The 27,112-nt window shown below is 44.8% G+C and overlaps 1 protein-coding gene across 2 annotated transcripts; it reads left to right on the forward strand.

Annotated features, from left to right (window-relative positions):
* Positions 1-651: 651 nt before the first annotated feature.
* TM6SF1 (transmembrane 6 superfamily member 1) lies at positions 652-26,507 on the forward strand. 2 transcript variants are annotated; one of them, XM_033167257.1, is made up of 10 exons: positions 652-834; positions 8,394-8,497; positions 9,760-9,857; positions 12,678-12,781; positions 13,264-13,346; positions 14,895-15,016; positions 18,424-18,528; positions 20,201-20,293; positions 21,820-21,939; positions 26,183-26,507. In XM_033167257.1, the coding sequence occupies exons 1-10, from the start codon at positions 743-745 to the stop codon at positions 26,372-26,374; spliced, it is 1,113 nt and encodes a 370-aa protein (XP_033023148.1). In that variant the 5' UTR covers positions 652-742; the 3' UTR covers positions 26,375-26,507. The 2 variants fall into 2 exon arrangements, with proteins under 2 accessions (XP_033023148.1, XP_033023149.1); XM_033167258.1 differs by lacking the exon at positions 8,394-8,497 and having other exon boundaries at positions 728-834.
* The last annotated feature ends 605 nt before the right edge of the window (positions 26,508-27,112 follow it).

The following is a 27,112-nucleotide window of genomic DNA, read 5'->3' on the forward strand; positions in this document are numbered from 1 at the left end:
GACTGTCCCTGGGACAGGTAAGGGTGCTGATCCCTCATTTTCAAATCCGAAACTTGACAGCTATGCATTTGCACATAACAAAATATGTATTTTATCAAAGTAATTGTTGAACTGAAATAGAATTAAGAAGAAGTATATTAATATTGGAAATGTACATCCAGGGGTTTTTTTCCTTTAATTTTTTTGGGCCCCCCCCCCAAAAGAGTGGGGCCCTAAACTATAGCTTGTTTAGCTTATACGTAAATCTGGCACTGCTCCCTTGCATGCGCCAAGTGACGATCCGCCGGGCCCGGCTAGCTTTTGCCTTCGCCGAAGCGTGCAGAGGAGCGAGAGGAGGAGGAGGAGGAGGCGGAGCGGCGGCCGCGGGCTGATCCCTCCGACGGCAGCCCAGCCCCGGCGCAGTACTAGAGGCGAGCGCCAAGCCGGCGGGCGGGAGGGCTGCGCAGAATGAGCGGCGCGCAAGCGGGCTGGAGCGCAGGTCCGCTCGGCGCTCGTTCGGCGGCGCTGCGCGGCGGGCGGAGTCCTTTTCTGCAGCAGCAGCGGCGGCGGCGCTCTTAGGCTCGGCTGGCTGGGCGCCGCCTTCGCCTCGGCAGCAACTCTCCGGCGCGTATGGCGCTGCGCCCCGGCGCGCCGCGGAGGAGCCCACCGAACTAGGACGCACGCGATGCCGGGCGCGGAGCCTCGCTGAGTTCACCGCGCGGCGCCCCGGGAGAGGCAGGAAAAGGAGCGAGCGAGCCCCGGGATGAGCGCCTCGGCTGCCACGGGCGTCTTCGTGTTGTCCCTCTCGGCCATTCCCGTCACTTACCTCTTCAACGCCTTGGCTGCCAGCGGCGGGTGAGCGAGGGCGAGGCGGTCGCGTTCCCACGTGCGCCGCCGCAGCCGCCGGCGATCTGGTGGCGGGTTTGCGTGCACGTGTGAAAGCGGTCTGGGCGGCAGAGGAGCGGGAGAGAGCTCCGGGAATGGTGGGTGCGGCGGGCAGAGCAGGGGCAGCGAAGCCTATTCATGGCAGGGGGGAGAGGCGAACTTTGTTCCAGAAAAGTTCCAGAAAAGAAAGGACTATATTGGGGTGGGGGGAGGTAGTGGGTGGAGAAAGCTGCTTGTTTTTTGGGGGGGGGCATTTCGCCCTCTCGACGCACCCAGGGTGCCATCTATGGAAGCTGAGGGCCTCTGCGCACTATGGAGAAACTGTCTTTGGACTTGCTGGGATGTCTGAGCGATCCAGCTGCACGGTTTCTGCCCCAAACATATAGCGCCTGCTTATGAGTAAATGCGTGCAGGGGATCGGGCTGAATGGGCTTGCCCAGCTTATATCAGTGTAGGTATAAACTTGAATGTAAAACTTCCAGCAGCTTAAATCGTAAGTTGAGGTTTCTTCCAGCACCCATTGTATTCATGAGTCAGAGATTGAGTAGCATGGCAGAGGAATCGCTGGTGCCTTTAAGTTCCCCATTTGCACTTCGTGCAGGACATACTCAAGATGTCATTAAGGCTGCAGTTCTAACTGCCTTGGCTTGGGAGTAAGTCCCATGGAATTCTGTAGGGCTTAGCAGATGCGGCTAGGATTGCACTGTGAACCAGCCAAATCCTGGCTCCCTGATTACCATAGCAGCAGGATACGATGTGTGTGGTGTACACGCATTTATTTACCTGTTTAGGTGTACACGAAAATACCCATAGCTTATGTGTGTACATCAAAAATATATATATTGAGTGAAAAGGTCATATTCCACATGCATGAGAGTATCGCAGTAAAATGCCTTTCGTTCTTTTTTTGCTGTTTGCACTTAACGGAGTTTGGAACACATTATTATTATTATTATTCTGCTGAGGAGTTTATAGGAAGGCAAATTTAAATGTGCATTAGAATTGTTAATGTGCTTGATGTGTTCCTTTTTTGCACATTCACTCGGGTCAAGTGTGCTGTTGCCATAGAATTTTACACCGGCGTCCGCACCAGCGTGGTGAAGGTACACAGAACTTTGCATTAACTGGAGTGTTGCAGCCTTAACAGCTTCTTCCAGTGAAGTCCTACACATACCTAACCTGCTTTTTGAGTGTTCAGAACTTTTTGGGTGCTAATGAAGCTGTAAGGGAGGACAGTGGTTGGAAGGGAGGAAGCTGCCTTATACTGAATCAGACTGCTGGTCTCCCTCTAGCTCAGGACTGTCCTCACTGACAGCTCTCCAAGGTTTAAGTCAGAGGACATTCCCAGCCCTACCTAGGGATTGAACCCAAGAACTTCCATGTGCAAAGAAGATGCTCCGCTGCTGAGCTATTATAAAAATAAATAATAAGTTACTATTTGTACCCCGCCCATCTGGCTGGGTTTCCCGAGCCATTCTGGGCGGCTTCCAACAAAGATTTAAAATACATTGAAATGTCACACATTAAAAACTTCCCTAAACAGGGCTGCCATCAGATGTCTTCTAAATGTCAGATAGTTGTTTTTGACATCTGTTGGGAGGGTGTTCCACAGGGTGGGCACCACTACCGAGAAAGCCCTCTGCCTGGTTCCCTGCAACCTCACTTCTCGCAGGGAGGGAACCGCCAGAAGGCCCTCGGAATACAGTATATGCAGTTAGCAGTAATGACAGGAAGAATGAGAGGTCACTTCAGTCAAAAGGTACAAAAGGAATGGGAAGTTTTTACAGATTATTTAAACCAGTACAACAACATCAAAATCTCTTGGCAATAGGAAGGTGACTTTTGTGTATGTATTGAATATTAATATACCATTAGAAAGAAACATAAGACTAAATTGGATGTAAGAAGACCTGTGTGGGAAAAAGAAGGGTTAAGATAAAGGAACAAAGAGTACAAACGGAAGTCAAATCTATTTATTTGTATATTAATGTTGTAAGTTGTAATTTCAATGTAGATTTCTTCTTCTTCTTCTTCTTCTTCTTCTTCTTCTTCTTCTTCTTCTTCTTCTTTTCCTTCCCCTCCCTTCTCCCTCCTTCCTCCTTCCCCTCCCCATTCCCTCTTTAATCTCTTCTTTTTGTCTTTCGGCTCCTTTTTAGGACTATTCTTTTAGTATTGTTAAATTATGTATGGGCTGTATGTAGAAGTGTGTGTGTGTTTTTGTGTTGTGAAATTGTCATGTGTTTTGTTGAGTTATGTATATGATTTTGTTGTTTAATAAATAAAATAAAATAAAATAAAATAAAATAAAAAAACAGAAGGCCCTCGGTGCTGGACCTCAATGTCCGAGCAGAACAATGGGGGTGGAGACACTCCTTTAGGTATGCTGGGCCGAGGCCATTTAGGGCTTTAAAGGTCAACAGAAACACTTTGAATTGTGCTCGGAAACGTACTGGGAGCCAATGTAGGTCTTTCAGGACCGGGGTTATATGGTCTCGGCGGCCGCCCCCAGTCACCAGTGTAGCTACCGCATTCTGGATTAGTTTGCCCTCCACGCTTAGCTAACGAATGGACACCACATAACACCAGTCCTGAAAGACCTACATTGGCTCCCAGTACGTTTCTGAGCACAATTCAAAGTGTTGGTGCTGACCTTTAAAGCCCTAAACATCCTCGGACCAGTACACCTGAGGGAGTGTCTCCACCCCCATCGTTCCTGCGAGAAGTAAGGTTACAGGGAACCAGGCAGAGGGCCTTCTCAGTAGTGGCGCCCGCCCTGTGGAATGCCCTCCCATCAGATGTCAAGGAAATAAACAACTATCTGACTTTTAGAAGACATCTGAAGGCAGTTCTGTTTAGGGAAGTTTTAAATGTTTGATCTTTTATCATGTTTTTAATATTCTGTTGGGAGCCGCCCAGAGCATAGATATGAAGACTCAGAAAAAACCGGAAAAATTTGGGGGGGGGGACAGTTCCCCCCCGTTTTTTTCCTGAAGCTTTTTTTGTTTTGTCCCGAAAAATTGAAAAAATTGAAAAAATAAAAAATAGATTATGGAATGTTTTATTTTAACATGATGAATAAAATATTTTTAAGGTAAGGGGTTCAAATATTTTATAAATCATTTCTAAAAATATGTATGGTATATCAGATTATTCTAATTTCTATGAGGACAAGCGAGTCCTAGGTTACAAACTGAACTCTCCAATGCAAGAACAAGATACATTTCTTCCTTTAGAAGGTGCTGTTGTCACCAGACAAGAAAAAGGTTTGTTTTGTTTTTGCATGTGTGTGGTATGCATTGGTTCTGTTCCTCTTCACTAGGAAATACGAATAATTGTTACTTCTGGATTTTCAAAAATTGTTTTGCGGAGATTTTTTTTGTTCCACTTATACTAGTAAACAGTTCAGGAGATTGTTGCTCCATTTGTTACATATACAAATAAATATTAGTTTTAAAGTAAATTCTGTTTGTAATACCGGGTAATTTTTTGGATACGCTATATTTTTAATATGCTAGTTATGATAATTTTATGCCCATTAAAATTGTCCTTAGTTATATTTTATGTTTCTAAAGTAACAGAATAACTTTCAGTCTGGAAAAGAAAAAAGAAGTGCTAATATAGCATTTTTTTTTTTAATTTTTCCGAAAATTTTCGTTTTTTCCAAGCTTCAAAATTTCCAGAAATTTTACATCTCTAGCCCAGAGTGGCTGGGGAAACCCAGTCAGATGGGCAGGGTATAAATAATAAATTATTGTCATTATTTTAATGGCCATAGAACATAGGGAATCAGAACCATTGGTCCATCTAGATCAGGCATCCCCAAACTCTGCCCTCCAGATGTTTTGGGACTACAACTCCCATCATCCCTAGCTAACAAGCTTAGTTGGTCTCTAAGGTGCTACTGGAAGGTTTTTTTATTTTTTATTTTGTTTTGACTATGGCAGACCAACACGGCTACCTACCTCTAACTGGAACAGGACCAGTGGTCAGGAATGATGGGAACCGTAGTCCCAAAACATCTGGAGGGCTAAGTTTGGGGATGCCTGATCTAGATCTCCACACTAAATGGCAATGGCTCTCTGGGGTTTCAGACAGCTCTGCCTGGAGATGTGGAAGTCTGAAACCGGGACCCCCTGTCTGCGAAACGGTTGCCATTCATTACTACCCCATATTGCAGATGAGAGGCTGAGTGATGGTGGCATAACTTGGGCTATCACCATGTGGGACCTGAGCCAGTAATTTCCTTGGCTTTTGTTGCAAACATAGCCAAGAGTTGGCCCCATGGAATGGAATGAGACCTACTTCTGCCTGAATGTGCACAGGCCTGTGTTCGTAGCTGTCTGTACCATCTACTATAGGTCATCTACGATTCCTGGCCATTGACTGAAGGCCCACCATTGTCTTTGGTAGAAATGGCTGTGAACTCATAAAGCACCGTGTTGGAAGTTTGAAAGTACTTCCTTGCTTTTGATCTCCCATTAACGGAATTCAGATGTGCGCTATTGGCACGGGGAGGCTGAGTGGTGCCTTGGGTATCTCTGCGAAAACAATCACAAGCACCTGCATTTTAAAAAGGTGATATCCTTTATTGCCCAACGCATATTGAGAAATGCTGTTGAGGGATATGTTTTTTTAACAATTAAAATGTGGAAGAAATATATTCTCTGAACCCAGAGGAGAAGAAGAAGCTGAAGCTGATCTTCTCAGTACCCAGCTGGAAAACATCCTTTCTTACTGGTGTGTAAGTCTGGTAGACCCACTTCAAAAATGATGACTGAGGCGGCAATCCTAACCCCACTTACCTGGGAGCGAGACTCATCAAAATTCTGTAGGTCTTAATTCTGAGTTGATATGGTTAGAATTCTGCTGTAAGTCTGAAATTCTATATACACTTCCCTGGGAATAAGTTCCTCTGAATTCAGTGGGGATTACTTCTGAGTAGACATGTATAAGCCTGCAACCCTAAACATGCAAACAATAGATACATGTGTATCCAGTGCTTTTTTTTCTGGCGGGATGCAGGGGTACGCATACCCCTAAACATTTTGTGAATGTTTGTCCTTTTACTGTATTTATTTTTCCCAATGCGAACTATAAAATGGTGATTTTCTTGAGCCAAAATGAGAGTACCCCTAAACATTTTTTAAAAGAAAAGAAGCACTGAACACATATTGAACACACACACTCAGAAGTAGGACCTATTGAATTCAGTGGGGCTAAATTTTACCACCACTGTTGTGGTATCCTTTTGCCACTTACTGCGGATCACAAGTATTCCCAGGAAAGTAGGTGAATATTGCAGCCAAGTGGTTAGTATTCCCAGGAAAGTGGATGAAATATGGCATCCTTACTTGGGAACGAGCCCCATTAAACCCTGCTGAGTAAATATGCATAGGGTTGTGCCATAAAGGCCTGCAGTGTGTTCAGACCCTCTAGGGGAAAATAACCACCCCTTTCCTCCTTCCACAGGTTATTTTCCTACACAGCCATTTGATCCCTCTTGCGTGCTTCCTCTCTGTGTGAAAACATCTTGACTGTACGCTTTCAGCCTTCCTAGATATCACAGATTCATTTGCATTAGAGACATCAATTTCAGAGGAGGGCCGAGTGGGCAAGCAGCGGAGAGATCCATTGGCTGCTTGCATAATCTGTGTTGGTATTTTTAGAAGCTGCGCTCCGCTGCCTGCAAGGGACATTGTGTGTAGAGAGAGAGAGAGAGAGAGGAACAACAATAGCTACCAGCTGCCTTCTCAAAAGGAAGTGCCAGGGGTTTCATTTATCAAAAGAAAACTGCCAGTGCCATGGCATGTTTTGAGGGCAAAGGCCTTCTGAGCTGGAAACCTATGGGAGATGGGCTGTAGCTAAGTGGTAGAGAATCTGCTTCGCATGCAGGAGGTCCCAGGTTCAAATCCTGGCATCTCCAGGCAGGGCTGTGAAAGGCCCTCTGTCTAAAAATATGGAGAGCCATTGCCAGTCAGGGTAGACAATGCTGAGCTAGAGGAATCAATGGTCTGACATGGTATAAGGCAGGTTCCAATATTTAATTGAAATCAGCCCCGTGTTCCGTGCCACAAGAATGTGAATCTTGCTTTATAATTAGAAAAGGACCACAGCTCAGTGGCAGAGCCCATTATTTGCATGCAGAAGGTTCAAGGTTTAATCCCTGGCATCGCCAGGTAGGGTTGGGAACGACCCTTGCTTGAAAGTTTGCAGAGCTGCTGCCAGCCAGTGCGGGCAGTATTGAGCTGGGTGCACTAATGGTCTGCTTTTGGCATAAGGCAGCTTCCTATGTTCTTTAACCTCGGAAAACCTCAGCCTAATCCTTTATATCCCTGCCTGATCACGGAGACCTTTGAGAGAGTCTCTATAGGTGGTCCTTCATGCTTCAGGTGTACAGCTCGTAACTACCAGAAGCCACGCGTTCATTGTAGTGGGTCTGAGCCTGTGGGACCCCCTCCCCAACTGAGATTAGACAGGCACCCTCCTTGCTGAACTTTGGCGCATGACTAAGACTTGTAATGTAAGCAAAGGCAGATGTTGTTATAGATTCTCTTGCTAAAGACGGAGGGGTCAAGTAGCAAGGTTCACACACTGTTTTTATGACAGGTTGTGGTAGATACTCGTATTTCCTTGATATGTGGAAAGCATTCCTTCAAAGCGGAAAGGGTTTTGTTTTTGCGTAACTACCCGCTTTTGAAACGTTATTCTGTACATAAGGATCTGCAAGTTGCAAACGACTTCTTGCGGTGACCAAACAGCATTACAAAGCTTGGTTTGTGCTAATGATGGTTTGGTGCACTGCTGACAAACTATAGTTTATGTAATTACGTAGCAAAATGTTTGCTTGTGACCAAACCAGTGAAATGTAACAACTAAATCGGACAGAATAGTGCTGTTCCCTCCTTTCTGAAGACATGATTGCTTGTGTGATTAAAAAAAAAAGGAAGTCAGATACAAACTGTGTTTCCAAATGAGGTCTGAGAAATTCTTAACCACAGAATGCTAACCTGCAGTTGCAGAAAGGAAGAATGCAAAATGAAGCAAACCTTGGAAGCAGTTTCTTACTTTATTATTTATGTGTTAAAGCTGAAGTACGATTGAATCTTGACAGTGGAGAGAATGCCCTCGTTTCTAGGGCCTAAAAGACAAACATGAGCTCCTTGTGTTTGCATTTTGTGCTGGGGAAGATCAGTAGCAATGCTTAAGCTGCCTTGCAGGGATGTTTATTCGCTATTGCCTGTTTATGGTAATGGACTGGATGAGGGCCAATAAATGAAACTCAATCCAGAAAAGACAGACACTGTTAGTAGGTGGTTCCTCCGCCTGGAAAAATGGTGCCAAACCAGTTCTGGATAGGGAGGCACAGGTGAAATGCCTTCTGCCAGCAATCACCCACCAAGACTAGGATGATCTGACTTCGGTAGTTGATGCTCAGAGATCGAGTTGTGTGGAACAGTAGACCATTTGCTTGATACAAGTTGAGGAACCATTGAGACGATAGACTTCTCCCCTGTTTTTAATCTCTGCAGCTCCTGGGTCACTGTTGCAGTTGGATTGTTGATTCTGTTCTTAGTGGGTCTAGCAGCCCGATTCCTGGTGAAAAGAAAACCGCCCCGAGACCCACTGTTCTATGGTACGTATCGGTACCCTGCAACAGGAGTACCCCTAAGGGTAGAGTGTGGCTTTTACTAAGGTTTAATGAGAAATTATGGTTTCCCACTGTAAGAACAAATTGCCTTGAGCCTTGGGGTTATGTGCTCCCTGCCATTCTCTTTTTGTGCCCACGAAAAGGAGAAAGAAAACTTCTGGTTTAGATTTTAAAGCTAACCACAGTTGCCTGTGATGTCTGAAGTTGGGGAACTGTGATTTGGTTCAGCTGTGACTACTGAGGTTAAGGCAGAATCAGGCTGTGGTTTCAAGACCTGGATTGTTTAGATCAGTGGTTTTCAACCAGTGTGCCGTGGCACCCTAGGTTGCAGTGGGCAACACTGGCCTCCATTCGTCTCCCCCCCGCCCAATGCCCTCTCACATCTCTGCCTCCCAAAGGCTTGCACAGCTGTCTGTTGCAGCAGCCCTAGCTATAAGCTCCACGGGTGAATGGTGCCTCTGGGGTTGGCATGGGGGTGCTGGTTGCCAGGAACTGAGGCAGCCTCAGAGTAAGCAAGCAAGTGGGTGAGGGAGCCCAGCCAGCCAGTCCACCAACGCTTGCTGTTGGGAATGGACAGACAAGTCCTAGGCCTCTGTGGGGCTGGAGGGTGGGGCAGCTCAGAGACCAGGCATGGCAGCAGCGGCTGCCCAGAGGACTCCCAAGGAGAGGGAAGAGAAGGCTGAGGGAACCCTTCACAAGGGAAGGTGTTTGAAAAGGGGTGAGAGGCTACCAGCTCTGCAGGCAAGGGGTGACATAACTGGGCTCCTGAGCCCCATAGGGGTGCCGCAGAAAGAATATAGTTGGTCAAGGGAGCCGTGGACTCAAGAAGGTTGAAAACCTCTGGTTTAGGAAGTTGCAAGGATGGGGAACTAGCGGCCCTTCAGATGCTTTTGCTGAACTCCAACTCCCATCAGCCCCAGCCAACGTGGCCAGTGGTCAGGGATTATGAGAGCTGTCGTCTGTGACATTAGGAAGGCCACACGTTTTCCACCTGTGGTTTAAACAAACAAACAAAGGTCCCTGAGTCCCGACCACAGGGAACTGTGGTTAGTATCAGATCAAAAGCTTCTGACTTTAAGGGGCATGGGGGAAGAGTTGGGAGCACATGAGTGTGAGGCTCACCGTGGGGAAGGCCAGCCTGGCTTATGCGCCCCTGGCTGAATGCTGAGCCTGACATTAGGAAAAAAGACACTCTTACAAATTATTAATGTGCTTATATTCCTCCTCCTCCTTTTGAACTGCTGCAGTCTACGCCGTGTTTGCTTTCACCAGCATCGTGAACTTGATCATTGGGCTTGAGCATGACGGAATCATCGATGGATTCATGACCCATTACTTGAAAGAGGTAGGTGATGATCTCAAGGTAGGAGCCAATTGGCGGATGACTGGAGGTTGCTTTTAGTTTCTCCTAAAAGCTCCACATCCTCCCTGAGTTCTGGAGAACTTAAAAGCTTGCTTCTTCTTTTGTGATATTTTAGTTCTCGGCGGCGCTTGGGTGCCATTCCTCCACAACAACCAAGACTTTTCTTTTTCTTTTTCCCCCAATGAGAATTTATTGGATTTTAATAATAATAAACATACACAAAATACAAATACAAACACTACAAAAATACAAAACAAAATACACACCAACAAAACACTTATTTATCCATCCTTATCCTTTTTATAATCCTAGGTTTGGGACTTCCTCACGTCCTCTCTTCTGCGTTCATTTTACCAAGACTTTTCTTTTTTTACTTGCAAGGCTCCAGAGCAGAGGTGGCCCTCCAGGCACCCCTGTCTGGCCCTCAGGGATCTCACCAGCTAATAATAATAATAATAATAATTTATTATTTATAGCCCACCCATCTGGCTGGGTTTCCCCAGCCACTCTGGGTGGCTTCCAACAAAATATTAAAATACAATAGTCCTTCAGATATTAAAAAAGCTTCCCTAAACAGGGCTGCCTTCAGATGTCTCCTAAAAGTCTGGTAGTTGTTTTTTCCTTTGACATCTGGTGGGAGGGCATTCCACAGGGCGGGCACCACCACCAAAAAGGCCCTCTGTCTGGTTTCCTGTAACTTCGCTTCTCGCAGGGAGGGAAACTCCAGAAGGCCCTTGGCTCTGGACCTCAGTGTCCAGGCAGAACGATGGGGGGTGGAGACACTCCTTACTCCTGCTCTGCACCCTCCTCAAGTGCTACTGCTTGGCTAGAATTTCCCCTTCATTCCATTTCATCTCACTTTTAATTTTGTATACCGCCTTTCTATACTACTGTACACACCAAAATAGACGGCAAAGATCACTCACGTAACAATCTGATTCAATACAAATAGTCACAGTAACTTTAAAATAAACAAATAAAGCGATTTTCAATAACCCATTAGAATATAATAGTAAACAGTAAAATTAAATATCAGCAAATAATCAACAGCTTACACTTATAAATTACAGTAAAGAATTGCTAAACTGTCAATCAGTAAAAATAACGGCAAGTCACAATGCATACTGTAAATTGCCGCAAGACATACAAAACCCATGTAAAAGGATCAAATTGAGAAACAAGGACACAAAGCCTATAACACTATTTTAAAAAAAAGAAATATCATGGTCTGGGAAAGGCTCCTAGGGCTGGAGGATAGGGCAAGGCAGGTGGAAAAAAGCCATTGCATGATGAAAAGCAGAAAATATCTCTCTTGCATCTTGATTATTTCGCGTGGCTGGAATGTACCCTACTATACCGAAGGGAAAGTGGTTCTTGACCTGAAAAGGCTTTCCTACCCACCCACCCCCCGCTCCAGATTGAGGAAGGAAGCTTCATCCTGATATATATTTATTTATGGATTTGAAAGCATTGCCGATTGCCCTTCAGCAGATTCCAGAGGTGGTGAACTGCAAGTACAAATTATGAATCATTTATATCACAACACACTAAAATCTGGCCTCATGTTGCCACAACACGGCTGTATTGGTCGTTTTAGAGATATTGCCCTATTTTGGCATCTGGGTTTTGTTTTCCTCAAGGATCAGCATGGCAACTTTTATTTATTTTTTAACAATTCTCTTGTTTCTCGTCTACTACTGGTGTTTCCTGCTTGGCAGGGGGTTGGACTGGATGGCCCTTGTGGTCTCTTCCAACTCTATGATTCTATGATTCTACTTCAGGCTCAGAAGCAGGTTCAGGATTGCAGCCTTAGAGCCATGCAAGGTGTGGTGTGAGCACCCATGCTTAGAAGTTTTGAAAAACACGCAAACACGCAATGTGTGAGCTTCTATCAGGACACACAGCATTGCGGGATGGACAAACCCTTTTCCTGCTGTGCCACTTTAGGCCATTTACAGCTTTAGGCTATTTACAGCTATTAATTTGTTTGCGGCATTTGTTTGCCACCACACAAAGTTCTCCGGGCAGTTCATGATAAATAACTAAAAACCAATTTAAATACAAATTACGACACAAAGGCATGAAACGCTAGAAAAACAAAACTTCCCGAACCCCCAAAGATCAGAGACAGATTTCCTTGATTGAGATTGCCTCTGCTCAAAGTTATTTGCCTTGCAGCAGAAAGCTTAGTGGTATAATTGGGGTAGGGTTATTTTGGGCAGGACATTAATTACAAAAATGGCATGGGGGTGTTGGGGGAGAATAGTTGATCTTCCACCCAGTGTTCCCCCGGCCTCTCCCTAATCCTCACTTCTTATACACACACAGGTGATTTCTCAGCAGAACTCTTCAGAATAAATATACCACACTTTTCTGTGTATAAGACTAGAATTTTTCCTTTAAAAGTTATGTTAAAATTGGGGGTCATCTTATACAAAGATAGTGTATCCCCCCATTTTCTTAATTTGGAGTCCCCCCCCTCCAAAAGGGAGCATCTTATATCTGAGGGTGTGTTATACACAGAAAAATACAGCACTTTGAATTGTGCTGTTGGACAGTTAATTTCCTGCCGATGGGTCTGGTGTTTTGGATTTGATCCTCACGCGGCACATTTTTCGTGATGGTTGATCTCGGATAGCAATTTTCTTGCGCTGACGCTTGAGATGTGACCTCTAGAAAGAACGCTCATATCAAGATTGGATTAATGTTACCAGCTTTGTTTCTTTCCAGAGCTCTTTTTATTTGTGCTGCCTCAGAAATGCTGTCTAATCTTATTTGTCACTGTGTTTTCGTTTTCCTTAGGGCGAACCATATCTGAACACGGCCTACGGCCACGTGATCTGCTATTGGGATGGCTCTGTTCATTATCTGATGTATCTCTTGATGGTGGCAGCTATTGCATGGGAGTAAGTTGATTTAATGGTTGTGGGCAGCGGGATTGGCACAATTTATCTTTCAAAGCTTTTCTAAATCACCTCACAGTATACTTAGCTTTACCTACAAACTGGGCATAAAATGACCTTGCCTTTTTGGGTTTGTTTTTTTAGTAGTAGTTGTTTAACCTTAACCTGAAAATTCTAATCTTGGCACCTGTTTATTTATATATTTTTAAATTTCTATCCCACTTTTCCTTCAAAGTGTTCAAGGTGGCATACACATTTCTCCCCTTACCATTTTATCTTCACAACAACCCTGTGAGGTAGTTTAGGCTGAGTGTGTGTGTGTGTGTGTGTGTGACTGGCCCAAGGTCACCCAGGAAGCTTCATGGCTGAGTGGGGATTTGAACCCTGTCCTTGTCTGACTGTCTGACCACTCTGCCATATTGTCACAATAACGTGTGCCTCCAATTGTGAAGATGGTATATGAAAACTGGGTATTTCTGTTGCAGGGAAAGTTACCGGACTATTGGCTTATATTGGCTGGGCTCCATCATGATGAGTGTCATTGTCTTTGTCCCTGGAAACATTGTGGGTAAGGACATGTCACTTAGTCCATTTTGCTTTGTGGAGAGCCACAGTTGGTGTGCTGTCAGAATATTGATCTTGCAATAGATGCAAGAGCCAAAATGTCTTTGGTTCAACATCTGTGCTGTTGCATTAACTGGAAAACTGGTCAACAGAAGCCACACTCAAACCCATACCATTTATATGTGCCTACACAACACTTGGCATTTTATTCTGCGTATCCAAGGTGTTCGTGGTGGGAATCTTACCTCTCTTTTTCCATTAGCACTTCAGCCTTGAAACAAAATTCACTTAGGGTTTGCTCAGATGTTTTCAAACTGCTCTACACAGAGCAGCCTTTGCACTCCTGGGAACACAGCTCCTGGGGAAAGAGTAATGCCTGCTCAAGATCGTTTAAAGATATAGCCTCTGCTTCCCAGCAGCAACTCATTTGTTATGTGTGACAGCAGAAAATGCTGCACTGTAGAAGATCGTATCGAGAGAGATGTGTGTAAACCTGCAGGCAGAGGTGCTTTGGTGCTTCGGCGAAGGCGTGAGCTACATGCTGAACAGGTTGATCAAGCATTAGGTGCAATGTTAATTGAGCATGGAAGAAAGCATTGGTCTATTATGATCAAAGCTCAGACGTCAACGAGTTGCAGAAAGAAAGCCTTGTTGACAGGAGCAAACATGGACCGATGGTACCAAGTAGTATGGGAAACAGCCCTACTAGAAAAACTAACCAGTAACCTGAAACTGACACAGGGACAAACAGAAGAAGACGCCTTCACCCCGGTATGGTTCCCCTTCATCACACACACAGCCCAACAAGACAATGGCAAAAATCTACCGACAGCATACAAATCAGTATGGCTAACCTGATCCAAAACACCTGCCAACCCCACTCACACAGGAAACCAAAGATCACCACAGCCAACCACAAATGAACAATCACACCCTACGCCAACCCCGACCTCTCTCACCGCTAATGGAGCATAAGCGAACAACAGAGAACCCACACAAACAACGCTGACACCAAACCCTACTCATATTAAGTAAAATAGAAACATCGTCACCCCACCCCTCCTACCCCCCCATCCCACCCACCTCTCTCCCCCTTTTCTTCCTAATGTCTCAACAACAAAAACTGATTTGTAAAAAATGTTATATGGAAAAATACGAGAGAGACATTGCAATACCTTTGTAAATCAAGAAATTCTTTAATAGAAATATTTTTTAAAAAGAAAGGCTTGTAGGCTCGGCACCTCCTTTGGTCTGCGTTGGTGCAAGCATTCCATGGAAGAGATTTAACGTGGTAATGGGAAGCTGTGGTGCTGAACTCCAATTCCCATCATTCCTGACCACTGGCCATGCTGGCTAGAGTTGATGGGATTTGGAGTCCCAACAACATCTAATGTGCAAGAGGTTATTAAGTTGAAAGAGATTTCCCCCCAGGTATATGTGCACACATTGCACATGTGGGATATATTTCTTAGTAGACATGCCTAGGCTCATGGTGTAAAATGCTTTATTGAAGGTCATAATTTTTAATTTTTGTGTGTGTTGTTACTTGCAGGCAAGTTTGGAACCAAAATTTGCCCCGCATCTTTATTAAGTATCCCATTTATCTGTCTCCCAATGTGGGCTGGTTTCAAAATCTATAATCAGCCTCCCGTGATTGGTGACTCTCCAGCCAAGGTAATATTTATGTATGAATGTGTTTGTTGTTTCAATGATAAGAACATGCTGAGGCAAAAACTGTTGAATGTCAAAGTGATACCTGACGTAGGGCTGAGAAACAATTAATCCCGCCTAGGTTGCAAAAGCAATATTTGACATGGCTCCCTTTCACTCGGCTATTGGGATGGGTTGGCCCCGGCATTGGGCAGAGTCTTAGGCGGCGGATGTGGGGGGTTGGCAGTATCAGCCTTCCCCATAGCATTTCTTCTTAAGAATGCCCCTCAGTTACTCCTCCCCGCCCCTCATCCGATACCAGAGCTATGTGTGCCACAGACTTGTCATAATCTCCAAGCTAGCTTGCTGGCCTCAGGTGCGCTGGAGAACACTATCTTGCTGCCATTGTTGAAACAGGATTCAGAGGTCCTTCTCTGTGTGCCTCATCTGAGAGAGGTGCAGATCGTGGCAATGAGAAAAGGGGCCTTTTCTGTGCTGGCTCCTCATCTCCTCATGCTGTCCCCACAGAAATGCATCTGTTCCCAATGCTGTCATCTTTTAGGTGCCAGGCTAAGAAAAATCCTGTTTGCCCAGGCTTATTTATTTATTCATTCATTCATTAAAACCACTTAAAGTTGTACTGAAGTATGATTTATGGGCTGTTTGTGGAGATCACTTCTTCTTGGGGTGTGGCAGGATTTGCTCATTTCATGTTGTCGTTTGGTGAAATACCTTTATGTGTGGTGGTCTATTCTGTGTATCTGTTTTTAAAAGATTCAGAAACTATTCGGTAGCTATATTTTGTTAAGTTGCTTGTCTGTCTGTTATGAATTTGGACCTCTCTTAAGATACGGTAACCAAATCTTGCATGGTGGTTCCTGAGACCGACGGGGAAGTTTGTGTGTCTGTGAATACAATCGGATGCCATTTTGCATCAAGATGGCAGACTGGACCTTTCAAAACTGCGCTTATTTTAACCACCTATTTCAAAACTGTACAGATTTTGTGGGTTTCTTAGAATTCCCGAGAAGCGCCGGCTTTGAGTTTGCTAGTTTTATATATTTATAAGTCTGTTGGAGACTCTTTTTTCGTAGAAAGCAATGAATGCATCGTAATCTTTCTGTTTGGTTAGCCCCTGTACATGGAACAGGGTGGTGAAGCAGGTCTATTGCCTCACGATTAGGCAGCATAATCTACCACACATTTATTTCATTGTCTCTCAGATAAACACTCTGTTAATACCTTCATTGTTCCGTCACCACAGTAAGACTAGTGACACCGGTCTGAATTGTGGATTTTAAAACTGCTCCTGGGAAGTTGGCTTGCTGCATGTGCTCTCTCAACAGATTTGATAGATGTGTTTTCGCCCTGCATTAAATCAAGCTTTTTAGCCAATTATCAGCAAAAGTTCAGAGTCATGTCCACAGGAGGGCTCTAAATATAGAATCCCATCATTGATTCTGAGCAACTTTTTTTTTTAGCCCAACAGTGAAATTGCTTTTCCTGTGGGAAAGGAGAATGCTTTATTCATCACTGTGAATTATGACTTCTGTACAAGACAAGAATAGCCAAGAGAGTAGTGATAGCGGCTGTTAAAACTGCCAGGAAAGTGAAATCAGCTGAAGTGTGGTAGCAGTGCATAGTCCCCAGATAAATTTTGTCAGTGCAAATCAGGGAAACGAAGACTGGAATTAGGCAAGTTTATCCGATTTCATATAGTAGGGATGGCGGATCTGGTAACCCCCTTTGTATGTTTGTTCGTATTTCTTGGTTGCATTTCCATGCCGCCATGCCATCAAGGCGCCCTAGGCGGTTTGCAGTTTTAAAATACTTAAACCAATAAACGATATAAAACGTGGCCCTCTCAGGCCACCTGGGAACTGATGGCAAAAGCTCCCTTCTTTCTGCATTTATGAGCTTTGCACAAACATGACGGTTTGGATTGGAGGATTGTGTTACAGATTGCAAAGGGAACAGTTCCCTGGCCTTGGAGATAGATGATAATGAGGTAGAGGTAGACCATGGGTAGGCAAACTAAGGCCTGGAGGCTGGATCCGGCCCAATTGCCTTCTAAATCCAGCCCGCAGACGGTCCTGGAATCAGCGTGTTTTTACATGAGTAGAATGTGTCCTTTTATTTAAAATGCATCTCTGGGTTAATTGTGGGGCATAGGAATTTGTTCACCCCCCCCCCCCAAAATAGTCTGGCCCCCCACAAGGTCTGGGGGACAGTGGACCGGGCCCCTTCTGAAAAAGTTCATTTGGGGGATCTGATAACATACAAAGGTCGGCTCTTTTTTCAGCTCTCTGATGTGAGTTGTCTCTCAGCCGTTTTGTGCAAATAAGGGACCGGCCACCGGTAGCCAACTTCCCCCCTCATAAATCTTGCGTACTTCCTCTGTGTTTATGCTACAAGCGTATTTCAGTGAGGGCTTTTTTTCACTGGGCCCTGGATAACTTGCTGCCAAGTTATAAGCAAACTCTTTGTTTACACGGCAATATGCTGCTCAACACGAAAACGGTTTTCCTCAGTCTCTGTTGGTGTAAGTGTCTCTGCCAGGCCGCTTTTCTCTCATTTTCAAATCACCTTTCTTTCGAAAGAGCCTCATCTCTCCCCTCCCAACCCCCCTGACTAATAATAATAATAATATATTATTTATTTATTTGTACCCCGCCCATCTGGGGAATCACACGGGGAATCTTGCAGTTTCACAGTCAAGACATTTGATGGTTGATAGATACTGGCCACAATAAGCTTAGTAGCTGTTTGGGAGGGTGTGCGGTTGTTTTTAGATGTTGTTACATTATTATTATTATTTTATCTTTTTATTGAGTTTTTAACAACAACCACAAACACCAACAAACAGCCAAACAGAAGAAAAGGACAAACAAAATATAAGCCTACATACATCATTCAGATATATATATATTTAACAAATATACCTTATTGCAGCAATAACTAAAAGATATTGATACATTATTTTAAAATTGCTTGAAATATATGCAGTTGTTTTCTAAATTACATTGCTTTAGCGCTTTGATGTTTGCTGCCCTGAGCTCCTTCAGCTGGAAGGGCAAGATAATAAAAAGATTGATTGAATAAATAAACAATGAAAGTCTCCCAGAAATTGTGATGCTACCACCATTATGCCAGTTGGTATCTATATTGGATATACACCCCCCTATGTGTGGGGAGGGGAGCGTGGCTAAGGCCATTGGCTGTTTAATAGGTTCCTCGTGTGTGTGTGTGTGTCTTTACCTTGCATTTGATTAAATTAGAAATTTTAAGTTCTGTCCTTGTAGTTTTCTTGTTTACCTCAGGACAGAAGTCTTAAGGTGTTTATTGGGTCAGTTTATATGACTTCGAAATTTTTGCATATTGTTTCATAGAATCATAGAATTGTAGTGACCCCTCTGGAAATCATATTGCAGGTGATTCGGGAAGTCCAGCAGAAGAGACTACTGAGGAGACCTCTAGATTTCCTGTCGGCTGTATATTTCATCTTTGCAACTGGATTTTGCCTTTTTAGGGGCCTGGTAAGTTGGTTGGTTTGGGTGTGTGTGTGTAAGAAAGCTTATTGATGTCACCTGTTTAGTTTAGAAAATATACATATAAAGCAGGGGTCAGCAAACTTTTTCATCAGGGGGCTGGTCCACTGTCCCTCAGACCTTGTGTGGGGCCGGATTATATTTTGAAAAAAAAAAAATGAACGAATTCCTATGCCCCACAAATACCCCAGAGATGCATTTTAAATAAAAGGACACATTCTACTCATGTAAAAACACCAGGCAGGCACCACAAATAACCCAGAGATGCAGATGCATTTTAAAGAAAAGGACACATTCTACTCATGTAAAAACACGCTGATTCCCGGACCGCCCGCGGGCCGGATTTAGAAGGCGATTGGGCCGCATCCGGCCCCCGGGCCTTAGACTGGGGACCCCTGATATAAAGAATATGGAAAAGGGGGGTGCTATACAGTCATGGAAACCAATGAGTGAGCGTCTACACCCTACCCCATTTCTTTACCCCCAGAATCTGGAAAGTAAATCCCCTACCCCACAGTAACTAGGCTTGGGAAAAGACCCCAAATCCCCTTTTCTAGCCTAATGGTGGAGAGGGAGATTGTGTGCCCATGTATGGTTGTGCATGCCTTGATGTATACATAGCTTTGTGTGTGTGGTGCCCACAAGAACAGTTTATTCAGTTTGCAAATGTGCCCATAGTTTCAAAAAGCTTGGCAGCGCCTGGCCTGATCTGCCCCTCCCCCCCCTGGCCTTTGCTTAACACCCAGCCTAGCGAAGATTTCTGGAGAACTCAAAAGCTTGCTCATTATTGCGCAACATTTTGGTACTGTACATCATCCTCCATTTTGCAGACATGGAGGCACCAAGGCTGAACCCAAAAGAGGCCTCAGGCCACCTACTGAGTTCATGCCAGAGGTTAGATTTGGCCTGCAAGCAGTTTTGGGAAAGGGCTGTATTTCAGTGGTAGAGCATCTGCTTTCCATCTGGATGGTCCCTGGTTCATTCCCCAGCATCTCCAGGTAGGGCTGCGTACATCACTTGCCTGAAACCCTGGAGAGTCGTTGCCAACCAGTGCAGTCAGCAGTATGCTAGATGGGGCTTTACATAAGGCAGTTGCCTTATATTTCTCTGAATCATAACCAAGTCTTTCTATCCACTCAGCTGCACTAGCATAATGTCACTGGGATTTCTCTTTAGGTTGCCTTGGATTGCCCGGCCAAACTTTGCAGGTAGCGCTGCAGTCTAAACCACTGAGCATCTGGGGCTTGCCGATCAGAAGGTCGGCGGTTCAAATCCACGCAACGGGGTGAGCTCCCGTTGCTCTGTCCCAGCTCCTGCCAACCTAGAAGTTCAAAATCACGCCAGTGCACGACTATGCCCTTTTAAAATGTGTGGGTTTTTTGGGGAAGGGTATTGGGTTGCTGTTCTTATTTTCATTAGGTATTTTGTGATTTTATATCTTGATTTTATTCTGTGAACTGCCTTGAGACCCCCGGGTATAGGGCGGTATATAAATTCAAATAATAAGTAAATAGGTGCCACTGCGGCAGGAAGGTAAACAGTGTTTCTGTGCACTCTGGCTTCCGTCATGGTGTTCCATTGCACCAGAAGTGGTTTAGTCATGCTGGGTCCTTTACCTGTTACCTTTTTTTTACCTATTGTCAATGGGATTTCTCTTTAGGTTGCCTTGGATTGCCCGGCCGAACTTTGCCGACTGTACACCCAACTTCATGAGCCGTATATCAAGGATCCTGTTGCCTATCCAAAACTTCAGGTAGAGACATCCCAAAATAAGAAACTATGCACACTAGCTGGGCCACTCTTGGTGTAAGAGAGAGCGAGAAGGTGCTTGTAACTAGGACTCACTTTCTGGCCTCTACCTTCATTTTTCTAGTTAAATTTTATGACCTGTTCCCTTTTGAAAAGTCTTTACTGGTTTCAGGGAGATTAGCCCCTTATAGTCAGAGGTCGGGCCTGTTTGTTTCCTTGGGTCAGTGCTGAACTGAAGGAGATTTAAGTTCTTAAGAACCACTTTGCTGACTCAGGCTAGTCCAGCTTTCTGTTTTCAACATAAGAGAAGCTAGAAAGTAAGACAGGATGAAGTAGTCATCCCCTCTTGTTTCCAGCATCTAGTACTCCAAGAGGCAGGCTGCCTCTCTACATGGAAGCTAATCCTCACTTCTGAACTTTTCAGTTTAGAGAGAAGGCGAATAAGAGGAGACAAGATAGATGGGTGTAAAATTATGCATGGTGTAGAAAAAAAATGAAGTTTTTCTCACTTTCTCATAATACAGTGGTGCCTCGCAAGACGAAAATAATTCGTTCTGCGAGTGCTGTCATATGGCGAATTTTTCATCTTGCGAAGCACCAACGGGGAAATAGCGGTTTGGCGGGGGGGGGGTTCGTCTTGCGAGGCAGCCCCATTGACAAATTCGTCTTGTGGGGCAGCCTTCCGCTAGCGAATGCCTTTCGTCTAGCGAGGCATTCGTCTAGCGGGGCATCATTGTAACTTGGGGACATCTAGGTATTGGGGAGACTTTGATTCAGTTTAAGGTGAGCCCACCAAACCTGGACTTTCTGAAACAACACAAAAACCAAAATGGAGCCATCCCCCAAAATTTGCGCTTCTCCAAATTTTGCAGTGCAGTTCTCCAGCCAAGTAATGTGTAGAACAGGGGCCAGCAACCTTTTTCAGCCATGGGTCGGTCCACCATCCCTCGGACCATGTGGTGGGCCAGACTATATTTTTTTTTGGGGGGGGGGGGAATGAACAAATTCCTATGCCCCACAAATAACCCAGATAGGTCCACGGGCCGGATTGAGAAGGTGATTGGGCTGCATCTGGCCCACAGGCCTTAGGTTGCCTACCCCGGTGTAGAACAATTGCATATACCAGAACAAAGTGTGTATTTAATGCATATGTAAATGAAAATAACATACAAAAGTGCATCTGTCAGCCTGGGCTCCTGTGAGAGTAAGATTGGGATATTCTTCATCATCATCATCATTGTAATAATAATATTTTAGATGCCTGCTGAAAGCTTTTTTTATTTTGGCAAGCCTACCTGGACATGCAATGTAGTTATCTATATTTGTTTTAAAAGTTGTACAGATTTTTGTCTGTTTCATTGAGAACAATCTTACACACACTTGCCTTTTTAACTGTTTTGTGGATTTTAACAGTGTTTTGTCATTCATTCCTTATGTATGCTGCTTAGAGTTTCATGACTAAGCAGTAAGATTTATAGATCTTGCTAAATAAATAAATAAATTATTGTTGCCTTTTCTTCTAATTCACAGATGCTGGCATACCTGTTCTATTCTGTGCCATACTATATAATCTCACTGTATGGTTTGCTCGTTCCTGGATGCACCTGGATGACTGATTTAACCCTTATACATGCTGGAGGACTAGCCCAGGTATATTTCTTACAGATCTGGGTTTCTCATTATTACTGTACAGCAGAATTAAAATATTACATAGTGCAGGGGTCGGCAAAGTTTTTGTGGCTTGGGCCGGTTCACGGTCCCGCAGACACCATGGTGGGCCAGAATGTGCACGCTCGCATACGTAAACGCTATTTCCAGCGCTCCTTCCTGTGCGGAGGGGGTATGTGCAGCTTCCCATTGGCTGCAGGAGCTTCCTGCAGCCAATGGGAAGCCAGCCAGTATCATGGAAGGCGGTCCCCACTCTGCTCCGCACCGGTTTAGTGCAGCGCACAGGAGCCAACTGAGTGGGTGGTGAGGGTCCCCAAGCGGACAGCGGGGGTCCATGTGCCAGTTAAACGACCCCCATGGGCTGCTTGTGGCTCATGGGCCTTAGTTTGCCGACCCCTAATATAGTGGATGACCAACTGTGAGAGAGTCGCTATGCAGCCAGACAATTGGTGCCCCACAGGCTTGGGAGAGTTGGAAAACCATACCGAATGTGAGCTTCTAATCCCTTCCCTCCAATCAATTTCACCATATTTGCAATCCTGTTTTCAAACCGAATCTGCAGTCATCAGGACAACTAGAATTTTCTTCTTCTTAAAATGAAAACAGAATTCTCAGGATAATAGCCAGAAGCACAAAAATATTATCATGTTGCTCACCACTGTTTGATCAGTGAACTTTGCCCAAACCTTTCCGACTAGAACTTCAAAGCTTACTTTCCTCGTTGTTCACACAAATATATTCATTTCTCCTGTCTGTATTATGCACATTACAACATCTGCATCGTGCACTTGTTTCTGTCCAAAGGACATAATGTTCTGAGGTCGGTGACATTGAGGCCCATAGTCTCTGCTGATTTATTGGAGTAAAGAGGATAGAAAAGAAAACATCCCTTGTTCTGTAACCCTGAGCATGGCTTTACCTTTCCTTTTTTTTCAGCCGCGCAACATAATTTAGAAAAGGACTCCAAAAATCAAAGGAATTAAAATATAGCTCTTTTATAGCAACAGCCTGTCATTCTCAAGCTCTCTCCCATGCTCCTGACATTTGTTAAATGCTTACTTTTTCAAATTCTCTTTAAAGAGATCAGTGAGGGTTTTAAAAAAAAAGAAATGCAAAAGGAAGAACTTCCCTTCAAAACGAAAACAGCCTTCCTTTCAATAAAAGCCCAGGGGGAGACATCTAAAGAAATCTTCCCATGGGGCTTTTTCAGATGTAGAAGGGCCAGACAGGCAGGGAGGCTGCAGAAGGCCACGTGTTATTGACAGCAGACACACATTTTCTCAAAAGGTACAGAGCGTTTAAGAGTCTTTCCCAGCTCCACTGTCCTCCTCTGACCTTTCTCCCTATGACTTCACGCGACACAGAGCAACGCTTGGCAACCCCCAGTAAACAGAGCTGGCCCACCTCTTCCTTGAATGTTAAGCTTCTGGTGCAGCCTGAACTCCACATCTCTCCCTCTTGCAAAAGCAGAAAATAAAAATAAAAAGCTCATAAATTTGGGCACGGGGTTTTTTTTAAAACGCAAATGAGCTGTCACTTGCAAAAGAGGATAACAGATGGGAGACAAAAGACAAGCCGCAATTCCGAGTGCGCCGCTATTGCTTCTATCTTTAAATGTTTGTTTATGCTAAAAATATTCGTTGGCTCAGCAATCTCTTCTCTGTACATAACCTTAGATGTAAATTTGTTCTGCACTCCAGAACAGTCCCAGTGGAGTCTACCCAAAAGCTCCCACCCACCTACTATGCAGACAAGGGAGCAAAAAAATCTGCTGCTCAGCCCCTAGAAAAGAAAAACAAACCACTCTTTTCCTGTCTAACCTGACATTTAAAGTAGGGTGGGCCAGATCCTGAGTACTTTGGTGACATTATACAGGATTTGGGCCGTGGCTGAAAGCAGGAAGCCTGTGAGCCCTAATTGTTAAGTCAGGAAGGGACACACAGGAAAGTGGAATGTCTCCAAGATTCTGATTACCCAAATGGCATTTCAAGTGCCCATTGTGCACAGACCTTGATTTGGCTGTGGTTTGGTGTGTTTGTTTGTTTTTCGAAAATCAAAAGCAAGAAGAAAAGTCAAATTCTGTGGCTTAAATAGAGTAGCAAATTTGTACATATCTACATATCCATGCAACATTCTGTTTCTGCTAGTGATGAAAGTTGAGCAGGAAGCTATGTAATGCTAAAGACTTTCCCTTTGCCATTGTAAACCTTATATGACCTCTGTCTAGATTGTATGATAGCCCTACTCAGAGAAATTAGGAAACATGACTAACTTAGGTCCATATTTCAATGGGTCTACTCTGGGTAAACTTTAGTTGGATACAGCACCCCCTTCCCCACCCCCATCACCAGTCATGCATACCTTTCTTGAGAACCAGAAAAGTTTCGGAAATGGTTATTGAGAGTTGTCAAAATACTGAATACTTTATCCTGTGTCAGATACTCTGGCAAGGTAGTGCCTTGACCTCTGACATTGAAATTTATGTTATCATCTCTCTGTTGTTGTTCAGTCATGTCTGACTCTTCGTGACCCCATGGACCAGAGCACGCCAGGCACGCCTATCCTCCACTGCCTCCTGCAGTTTGGCCAAACTCATGCCAGTCGCTTCGAGAACACTGTCCAACCATCTCATCCTCTGTCGTTCCCTTCTCCTTGTGCCCTCCATCTTTCCCAACATCAGTGTCTTTTCTAGGGAGTCTTCTCTTCTCATGAGGTGGCCAAAGTACTGGAGCCTCAACTTCAGGATCTGTCCTTCCAGTGAGCACTCAGGGCTGATTTCTTTAAGGATTGATAAGTTTGATCTTTTTGCAGTCCATGGGACTCTCAAGAGGTCTCCTCCAGCACCATAATTCAAAATTCATCTCTCTGTACCCTATTCTAAATCTCAAGTCTGTTGTATACAAGGCAGAAGAAACTAGGGGATTCTCGATTCTTCAGTAGTAGAGCAGCTGCGGACTTTGGTCTTTCAAATTTCAGCGGTGCCCTGTATGAGACCAACATTTGGTGCCCCTCCACCTCTCGCCTTCTGTTCAGCTACATCATAGCTATGACATCTTGCGGCACCCCCATCAGCTTGGCACCCAGTGTGGGGGAACTGGTCACATCCCCCTAAATAGAGATAGTAGAGTTTGGGGGGGGGAGGGAACCAAGATGTTCAATTTACGGCTGCAATATTGAATCAGTTAATCAGGTGGACGAATCAGTTTGAAGCCTTAAAGGTAAGGTAAAGGGACCCCTGACCATCAGGTCCAGTCGTGTCCGACTCTGGGGTTGCGGCGCTCATCTCGCTCTATAGGCCAAGGGAGCCGGCGTTTGTCCACAGACAGCTTCCGGGTCATGTGGCCAGCATGACAAAGCTGCTTCTGGCGAACCAGAGCAGCGCACGGAAACACCGTTTACCTTCCCGCTGGAGCGGTCCCTATTTATCTACTTGCACTATGATGTGCTTTCGAACTGCTAGGTGGGCAGGAGCTGGGACCGAGCAACGGGAGCTCACCCCGTGGCAGGGATTCGAACTGCCAACCTTCTGATCAGCAAGCCCTAGGCTCTCTGGTTTAACCCACAGCGCCACCACTAACCAAATAAAAAGTGGCTGTGATTAACTTTTTTAAAAAAGTTGCTAATTAGTCTTAATACAACTACAGTGGTATCTGTAATTGCGGATGGGATCCGTTCCGGAGCTCCAGTCGGATTCCGAGGTTTTCGCTATTGGAGGTGCCTGTTCTGCGCATGCGCACGGTGCGGTAGAGCGCTTCTGTGCATGTGCGCACGGCGAAACCCGGAAAAATGCTTCCAGGTTTGCCGCGTTCGCATCCTGAAGTTTACATAACCAGAGGGTTACGTACCGCGAGGTACCACTGTACATGCAAAAACCATAGGTGGGGAATTACATCTTAGAAAGGGTTATTCCCTCTTCTAAAAGGGGAAGCTGTGTGTGCGTTAGCTGAAAAAGGAAGCAAGCCAGGCTTTTTACAGGAACTGGCTTATTTTACAGGAACTGGCTTTTCAGGAATTGGCTTATTTGGGTAAAATCCAATGCATGCCGATCTGGTCACAGAATGGCTTTTGATCAAGCAGAAGCGTCTATTGTTACAGGGCAAAGGGAGGCAATTTTCTGTGGTTTCTCTCTTCCCAGCAGTTGCCTTCTAAATACTGTGGAGAGAAAACTGTTGATATGCCCATTCAAAGCTATGCCTCATCCTTACTCTTCTCTCTATACCCACAGGCTCAGTTTTCACACATTGGGGCTTCTCTACATGCTAGAACACCTTACATCTACAGAGTCCCCGAAGAAGGAAATATGTGGTTTCTACTACTCAATGTAACATATGGAATCGTTCCTCAGCTGTTGGCTTACAGGTGCGTCCACAGTCCAGAATTTTTCTTAAAGGCCAAGACAGAAGATAAGACTGAGTAGGAAGACTGGAGTGACGTCTTCAGTTTTGTGAAACTGGACTGCTGTTACAAACTCCGAGAGCAAGGAAGGGTCTTGCAATATCTGGAAGGCTTAACACATTGATTAAGGTAGAGGTTTTCATGGACCACAGTCCATTTTACATCTGACCAAGTTGACTGCAGTCATCAAAAGCTTAAGCCACAATAAATCTGTGAAGTCTTTAAGGTGCCACTCGACTCTTTGCTGTTTTTGGTGCAAAAGACTGGATACAGCTACTCCTTTGCAGCTCTACAAGATTTGTTTGCAAAGACACGTCAGCTCGGTGTTATGTATTGTTGCGGGAAATAAAAGACTAATTCTGTCTTTCGTAGCGCTTCTTGAAAGCTTGCTTTCATGGCATTTTTATTTATTTACAAATATCTATAGTGTCAGGGAAAGAGGGGCTACTCAGGAGGAACAGGGAGAGAGAGAGGAGCAGGATAGTGTTTCCTCCAGAGAAGGGAGGTCGCTGGGTTACAGAGAGCAGCCGCCGATAATTTCCACTGATTCATCTTCCAGCTCAAGCCCACGTCAGGCATTGTCACCGGAAGAGGGAGAGGTGCCAGGCTATAGGAGGGAAGGGCAAAGACCAAGAGCAGTCAGTCTCAGACAGGAGGAGGAGACAATTGGGGGGGGGGGGAGGCGACGCATACGCCGATTCAAAGTTCCCAGCCGTTTTCTGTGTTGGCGGGCAAGACAGAGCCCGCCACTCCGAGAAAC

The sequence above is a fragment of the Lacerta agilis genome, chromosome 13 (assembly GCF_009819535.1).
Source record: "Lacerta agilis isolate rLacAgi1 chromosome 13, rLacAgi1.pri, whole genome shotgun sequence".
NCBI lineage: Eukaryota > Metazoa > Chordata > Lepidosauria > Squamata > Lacertidae > Lacerta > Lacerta agilis.